Source organism: Glandiceps talaboti, chromosome 11 (assembly GCF_964340395.1).
Source record: "Glandiceps talaboti chromosome 11, keGlaTala1.1, whole genome shotgun sequence".
NCBI classification, from domain to species: Eukaryota; Metazoa; Hemichordata; class Enteropneusta; family Spengelidae; genus Glandiceps; species Glandiceps talaboti.
The window spans coordinates 6,221,259-6,230,250 of NC_135559.1; the positions used below are offsets into that span (position 1 = coordinate 6,221,259).

General features: G+C 37.5%; 1 protein-coding gene across 1 annotated transcript in view; it reads right to left on the reverse strand.

Annotated features, from left to right (window-relative positions):
* Nucleotides 1-8,619, reverse strand: part of LOC144442715 (Y+L amino acid transporter 2-like) — a 13,418-nt gene extending 4,799 nt beyond the window's left edge. The window contains exons 1-9 of the mRNA XM_078132089.1: nucleotides 8,082-8,619; nucleotides 6,712-6,837; nucleotides 6,474-6,573; nucleotides 5,882-5,926; nucleotides 5,504-5,627; nucleotides 4,530-4,633; nucleotides 3,217-3,313; nucleotides 2,447-2,599; nucleotides 1,425-1,602 (exon numbers count right to left, since the gene is read on the reverse strand). Of these exons, the coding sequence (XP_077988215.1) occupies nucleotides 1,425-1,602; nucleotides 2,447-2,599; nucleotides 3,217-3,313; nucleotides 4,530-4,633; nucleotides 5,504-5,627; nucleotides 5,882-5,926; nucleotides 6,474-6,573; nucleotides 6,712-6,837; nucleotides 8,082-8,619 (1,465 nt within the window). The remainder of the gene's footprint in view (nucleotides 1-1,424; nucleotides 1,603-2,446; nucleotides 2,600-3,216; nucleotides 3,314-4,529; nucleotides 4,634-5,503; nucleotides 5,628-5,881; nucleotides 5,927-6,473; nucleotides 6,574-6,711; nucleotides 6,838-8,081) is intronic.
* Between the last annotated feature and the right edge of the window lie 373 nt (nucleotides 8,620-8,992).

Sequence of the window (8,992 nt, forward strand, 5' to 3'; positions counted from 1 at the left end):
AAACGTGTAGTAAATAAACGATTTTTTCTTGATCTCTAATTAATGTGTGTCTGATATTACGTTTTATTTGTAGCCCTGTTTGAGAAAAATATTTTTAGCGAAACACAAGTAGGAAAACCAAAACTACACCCAAGGGATCATCAAAATATCATAATGATTATGATGACTACATCTCAAAATGACATGCTAAATTTATTTCCCTACACACTATGACAACTTGACATGATAAATACTGAACACTGCCGAGTTCCAGGCATGGGGTTAGAAATGTCAGTCATGAATACAACCCAGATTCTTTGAAAATACAAGCTATGAGTATAAACAGCCGGAAATAAACACGATAAAAGTGTTGCATTTACGTCCTCAACGCTAGCTGTTGACGCTGTTTTGTCCGAGTGCCATTGGTGCAAGCACTTCTTGTTGTCATCGTCGCCCTCGGCCAACGACGATGCATGTTGCAAAGTTGCCAACGACAACAACTTTGTTAAAAGGCATCTTCTGCGCATGTGCATTTTTCAACATCGATGGTGTCGCATAGTATATTAGGCCATCGACGATGACGACTTGTTAAAAGGCATCAACGATGATGTCGCATACTTGGCCAACGATGACGAAAACTTTTGTATGCATGGTGATGGTGATGACGACGACGATGAAGGTCCACATTGGCGTGTGTAGCTAGTTTTATCGTCGACAACAGCCGATGACGACGACGACTTTGATAGGCTTTTTCTATGCAATGTAGCGTTGTCGACGATGGTCCCAACCGGCTTTCCATATCATCATCATCATCATCATCATCATCATCATCACCAACACTACCACCACCACCACCATCGTCGTCATCATCATCATCACCACCACCACCACCACCACCACCACCACCACCACCACCACCACCATCATCATCATCATCATCATCATCATCACAACAACCACCACCATCGTCGCCGTCGCCGTCGCCACCACCACCACCACCACCACCACCACCACCACCACCACCACCACCACCACCACCACAACCATTACTATATGACCACCATACTTTGTGTCTGATCTTATTATCAAAATTCACGATCTATTAAAAATAAGAAACCATTTCTATGAATAAAAATACCACCTACCCATCGTCGTCATCATCATCATCACCACCACCACCACCACCACCACCACCACCACCACCACCATCATCATCATCATCATCATCATCATCATCATCATCATCATCACAACAACCACCACCATCGTCGCCGTCGCCGTCGCCACCACCACCACCACCACCACCACCACCACCACCACCACCACCACCACCACCACCACAACCATTACTATATGACCACCATACTTTGTGTCTGATCTTATTATCAAAATTCACGATCTATTAAAAATAAGAAACCATTTCTATGAATAAAAATACCACCTACCCATATAAGGTTGAAGGTATCCAGTTATATTTTGCTGGTAAATGAACAAGTAATAAATTGGTATTCCTGTGAAAGCCATTCCAATACCACCCAGTGTTGTTGTAGGTGAATTGACAATTGGAGCCACAACGAGAAATATGCATACACATAGGAATATAATATGAAGTATGATGGGTAACTGTAACATATAAATCAAGATAATACATTATCAATGACATAGTGTCAATATGCATTCCGTGATGATATACATTCCACGATGATACAACTCGGTAACTTGTGAATACTCCCTCGAGCATAGAGAGTACCGGCAAGGGTTGGACCTCGATAGTTGAAGCGAGTAATTAATGACATACATGTCATGTAGACTGACAGATCATTAGTTAAACACATTTCTAACGACTGTGTAATGGAGGTCGAGTTTCCAAAACGACGAATATTCCAGTTTAATAATGCCAGTGCTCCTCTGAAATCTTCAGTAAAACTATATTAATATCTTGATTCGGATATAAATCAAAATATAACTTGTTGTTCCATGTCTCATAGAGTCTAACATTCATTTCACAAAGTTTCATCGAAACCATTTATCATTTTAGCTATTCGGCTTATAAAGAAAGAAAGGATCGGGCAAACAAACGGGGGTGTTTTTAGTAGCTATATATCCTGCTAAATAACAAACAAACAAACAAACAAACAAACAGACAAACAAACACACAAACAAACAAACAAACAAACAAACAAGACAGACACCCAGGGATCAAAACATATCCTCCGCTCAACTTACAGCTAGTGGTGGTTTATGGTAATGTCATTTTGATGGTCATTCATGATATTTGAATTAAGTAATTATAGATACTTCTGTACTACCATTGTTTTACCAAGATTTTACAAAACTTCATTTTAATCTTGAAACTTAGGTGCTTCATACACTACCTAACAAATAGTCAAATTGTGGAAAACAAAAACACAAATAAACTAAATTTGCCGGTATCATACAATAGCTGACAGCTGTACTTTGGTCTTACCTTCAAAGGCCTCTTCATTTCTGGTTTGGAATACCTTAGGTAGATCAACCCAGCTGTCACAATTCCAAATGCTAGGTACGCCAATGTTGAAACGAACGATATGAATTTGGAAATTTTGTTACTGAATGTTAGCATCAGTATGGCGATGGTGCACTATAAAATACACAATGACATTATATCAGCTTTCATTCTTAACTTGTGTAGATGCTCTATTAGGACATGACAAAAGGAGTGATCCAATGGATGTCCCTGGGGGCCAAATTGTTGACTTTTCAGACTCGAACCCGCTTGTAATGCACGCATGTACACACGAACGCACGCACACACACACACACACACACACACATACACACACACACGCACGCACATACATACATACATACACACACGCACGCACGCACACACACACATACATACACACATACATACATACATACATACATACATACATACATACATACATGCACACATACATACACACATACATACATACACATACATACACACATATGCACATACATACATACATACATACATACATACACACATACATACATACATACATACATACATACATACATACACACACATACATACATACATACATACATACATACATACATACATACATACATACACACATACATACAATACATACATACATACATACATACATACACACATATGCACATACATACATACATACATACATACATACATACATACATACATACATACATACATACATACATACATACATACATACATACATTAAAGATAGCTGCTGGCATTGGTGTAAAACGGGATACGTTGATCATAGCTAGGAATTGTGGTAAATGACCTTCTCGAGCTCCAACAAAGGTTAGCCTACATAGAACAACAAAAGATACATTTAATTTGCAGGTAAGCAAATTGTATGCTGCATTGTGTTTAACAACTCAATCTTGTAGAGCTGATGACAATAATAGTATGGCCTATATTATTTAACAGAGTATCCAAAAGTTCCGTAGTCTATGTATACTGCATAACACCTCCATCATTCTGTCTCAACCCAGATTTGTCTATAGTGTAACAGTACCAACATACTAGGTATGTATTCAGTGTAGACAGTTTGCACAGTCAGATAACACACATATACACCTTTATACGTCACCTGTCACCAATCTCGCATTCTGATTGGTCGAGAGCCCTGCAGATACACAGGCGTATTTTTCACCAACAGCCGTATTTTTGCTTGTTGTATCACGTGATCACTGCACGTCCCCTTGTAAACAAATCTAGCAGACAACTAGAAATACAGCTATAACCAGCATTTCCAATGCCAAATTTGTTGTCAACCGAACAAAATATCACCGTTGTATAAATTGTAACAAGTCTTTGAACTGTACTTTTCATGTTACAGGGAAAAAGCCAAACATTTCACACAGAACGGCGAAAGTCCAGTGACGGCGAACTCGCGGTCGTCACGCGATCGTAAACATTAATTCCTAAATTTATGAAGGATATGAAAATTACCACCACAGAGGGTGCAGTTTTTGCCTAACTAGAACAAGAAAGCATATCACGAACATTTTTGTACATTTAATGGAATACATTACGCAAAACAAAGACGCACTCATTTTTCAGCTGATGGTTATAAGTTTGAATATATCGCTGAGTGATATGCAAATAGTAAACAATACGTCATACTACTGAGCAAACGCGCACTCTGATTGGATGATAAAGTTAAGGCTAACGTGTAAACAACCGCATTGCAGTTATCGGAGTGGTGCATGATACTACGCTCAACAGTATAACGCGGAAGTGATTTTATTTAAAAATGAAACAGCATTTTTAGACATTCAAAAATGAATTCATCGTCGCAGGTGACGTATAAGTATGTTATTTGCCAAATACTGTTCCACATCTTGCTGCTCGAGTTAATTTTTCCGGTATAACGGCTCGCCTCCGGCTCTCCGTTATTACCGGAAAAATTACCTCTCGCAGCAAGATATGGAACGGTATTTGGCAAATAACATATACGTACAATACGTACATATGAATAGATAGAACAATACCTTGTCTTAAATTTTAAGAGATTTACCTTGAGATAGTGAATAAGGATGCATTCATTGAGCCTAGTGTTGATATGGCAACAGCTACTGACATAATCCAGGCCATTGAACCAAATGCAATCTCACCAAACGTCTATATCAAAGTAAATACATATATAATTATCCTTTGATCAATCAATCAATCAATCAATCAATCAATCAATCAATCAATCAATCAATCAATCAATCAATCAATCAATCAATCAATCGATCGATCGATCGATCGATCGAGATCGATCAATCAATCAATCAATCAATCAATCAATCAATCAATCAATCAATCAATCAAACAATCAATCAATCAATCAATCAATCAATTTACAAAACTCATTCGTCCATCTGCTATCCGTCTTTTCATTCCCAGACAGACATATAAATCGTCAAACCAGCCATCTATTCACTTGTCTATCCATCCAGCATCAATGAAACCACCAAAACCACCTCGTGCCACTAACAAGTCAATTTATCTATTATTCCCACATCAACATGAATTGACGTCCTATTATGTCCTGCCATGCATATGGTAACCAACAAATCATCTATCCACTACCAAATATTCCAACCACATATCCAGTTATGATCTATTCATGTCCATTGGTCACCCATTCTATGACTTATCCGCATCCCCATACATTGACCAATTTACTCATCTATCCATTTGTCCACCCATCCGTTTTCCCTCCCTCTTTTCCCCTCTCTCCCTCCCTACCTCCCTCTCTCCATCAATCAATCCATTCACTATCTCTCCTCCCTCCTTCCCTCTTCTCCATCTATCCACACCTGCACCTTTTCATCCTTCCATCCATCCATCCATCCATCCATCCATCCATCCATTCATTCACTGTTACACTCATGTCTGTCTGTCTGTCTGTCTGTCTGTCTGTCTGTCTGTCTGTCTGTCTGTCTGTCTATTCCATCTAAATAGGATGGCTTTATATTCATTCATCTCTATAAAAAGACTCACCACAGCTACAGCATCACTCCAATACCAGTGATGTGGTTGCAATACTACAAAGTACGCCAAGTTTGTCAATATGTAGACGATGGTAACTATAGGAACGGATATCAAAACTGAACGTAACAACATTCTGAAAAGAGAAAACCATTGTATATTTGTCGGTACGCTACAAGCAGCTTATGATGAAATAATGTTTTCTCACACCGACTCAGTTTTATTACATGAAAGTTATACGACTTTGAGAAGTGCCATTCAGCTTAAGCGAAGTCATATTTTTGCTTGTTACACTAGTGATTGATTTGAATGTATATATAGTGAGTAAAGCGCTAATTACCTCAAAAGTGTTATAACTGGTTTGAATATTGTGAGTGTGGCGCTAATTACCTTGTTGGAGTCACGAGCTCCTCTGTTACAAAGGTAACAGCAGTCCTGAAGAAAAAGGAAAATGAATAACATTTTTTTACGATAATTCTCACTCATTATCTCTGTCTTCATTCATAGAAACAGAGCTAGTGCCAGTGTCAAATATTGTAAAATACCTTTAATTTTTGTCTACTTTTCCACCTAATCATAAAACGTGTAATTACCACCAGGTGACGTCATACAATGTTATTTGATACCCACGTCACACCAATCATATCATAAAAAAGATACGTGCTGTTGTTTTCAGGATCGAAAATAAATCTAGCGAAAGTACGCAATATAATTATGTAATTCAGAACTTTTTCCAGTTGCATACCATTTGTACCATAGGTTTATATTTTTTTGTAAAAGTATATGAATTGAGTAGATAGATAATAATTAAAATATGTATACATAAAACTATGTGTGTGTGTGTGTGTGTGTGTGTGTGTATGTATGTATGTATGTGTGTGTGTATGTATGTATGTATGTATGTATGTATGTATGTATGTATGTATGTATGTATGTGACTGTGTCTGTCTGTCTGTCTGTCTGTCTGTCTGTCTGTACTTACCAACCGTCATAGGCATACAAAGCAAACAGAAATGCTGACGCTATTTGTGATGCTGATACAGAGTCACCAGTGAATGGTTCTTCCAGGTTGTCCGTCTCTCCTGCATGCAGTGAGAAAACATAAAGATAAAACATTATGATCCTCCTTTTTAAAGACTTTTCCGTAATGTCAATGTACACGACAATAATCTTATATATCTAATTTTGTCACAGCACTTTGAGAATATGATCAGTCTTACCTCTTCCTAAGTACACCATCCCTGTCACGATTACAACGCATAGTGCAGCTACCTTGGTGGACGTCAGAATTATTTGAAGAACTGTTGCACTTTTAATTTGTAAACAATTTATATATGTTACAAAACCTAAACAAATAAAAAAGATGAAATGAATGACCACATGAAGTGTAGTGTTCAATTATTTGCATGTTTTAGAAGCTAGAAATAAAATAATGATAAAATGTCAGGAAAAGATTCGATATGAAACCGAATTTGTACTTCCTAACAATACAATAATGTCAGTGTTTGTCAAGTTACGAATTTCATTTGTCTATGGTGGCCTTTTGAAGTTGTAACTTTATACCATAATGATAAAGTACTCCATTACTCAACCATATATGTTAACGTGACAGCACGGATGATGAATATATAATTAACCTGATTAAAATCTGATGTATATGTCGGCTAATCGTTCATTGTTATTTTACCTCGGTATTTTTGCTTCCATTGATGACCTTCGTGATACATGTTTACGTTTTCGTCTTGGTGGCGGCCTCCTCTGGAGGAATTCGTGGCCATCAAGACGAAAACTTAAACATGTATCACAAAGGTCAATTGAAGCAAAAATACCGAGGTCAAAAAACAATGAACGATTAGCCGCCATATACATCAGATCTGAATCAGATTGGGATAACAAATGAAACAATTTTACCATATATTTGTCCCTATTAAAATACAATGACACAGTACAAAATTAACAAAGTGTGTGGACCCTCTCTCCCATTTTTTTTTCTTATCAATGGCTTAAAAACCATATGTGAAACACTATACTCCAAGGCCATATTTATGCATTGTTTTCCGTCAAGGTTATTGATCTTTGATATGAATAAATTTGAATATATAATTATGTCCAGATAGATGAATAGATGAATAAAGAAAAGAAAATTGAATATGCATGATTTGTAGAATCATGTTACAACAAGTAAAAAATCTGTGAATGCACAAATTCGAAATAATACCAATTCTGCTCACCTGAATAGTAAACCATTAAAATCTCTTTTTCCTTTCAGATATATGACAACAACACATATTGACATGCAGATTCAGAAATATAGCATCACAAATAAGTTGACATCAATATTTTTAACAGTGTTGCACAGGGGGACCGTGAATTTGAGTTTTTAGACATTATATTGATTCAGTACATGGTGTCCAACAAGCAGAGATGAAAAATTGATACAGCACGTAATTACTGAGCTTTCTTATTAAATAGACTAATTTCACAACGTTTATTATCAGGGTTAGAACTGCTGTATACACTGTAGCAAATATAATTATTAAAATAGGTAATATTAGCCACTAGTGTGATTATATTGGATACATATACTTACATATGGTCGTCACAGCTATTAATGGAAACACAGCTGGCGGTGGTGGCTGGTAGAGGAATATAGCCCTGGTGACATATTCAGAGAACGTCAATGCACGAATTGCAAGGGAGGCTGGTTCTACTAGTGTAACATTGATCCATAGATTCAAAAACGCAAGTAAAGGTCCAAATGCTTCTAATATGTACACATAGAAACTTCCAGATTTCGGGACTGTGATTCCAAACTCTGTGAAAGATAGAGCGCCAAGGAGACTAACGAGGCCTCCTGCTGCCCAAATAAGGAGAGCCGCTCCTGGTGAACCACTGTTTATGAAAACACCAGTAGGCGAAACAAAAATACCGGCGCCAATGATCGTACCAACCATGAACGCAACCCCGTCTACAGTTGTTAAAGTTTTCTTGAGGACAACAGCGTTCTTCGATCCACATTGAGGTGCCTCTGTCGTGGTTTCTGCGTCGGCAGCATTGAAACTGGTACCTAAAAGATGACTGTTTTCTGTCTTTTCTGACGTAGAACGTTTGAAACAAGAACCTGACATGTTGGTGTGTATCAGTTTTCTCTAATTCAACAACACTGTTGGATACACCACCAGATTAAAGTGGTTGACCTCGCCAGTATGTCAGCAAAGCAAGAAACAAGTGAACGGACATGTGACTGTTTCCGAAATAGTCGATAATAACAGGTGAAGCAGCATATGGTGTTTAACTGAACAATGGGGCCACCAATCACTATTGCATGACGCTCGGTCAATGTAATTCAATAGAACAAGATAATGTCATGCTGAAGTATGTACAAACGTACTAACCAAAATCGGTATAGTCTGGCCATGAGAGAGCCTACTTATTCAATATGGTTTTTAAGGACATTTCAATTACGTCATCAAAGTTAACTCTTTTCGAATTATTTTGGAT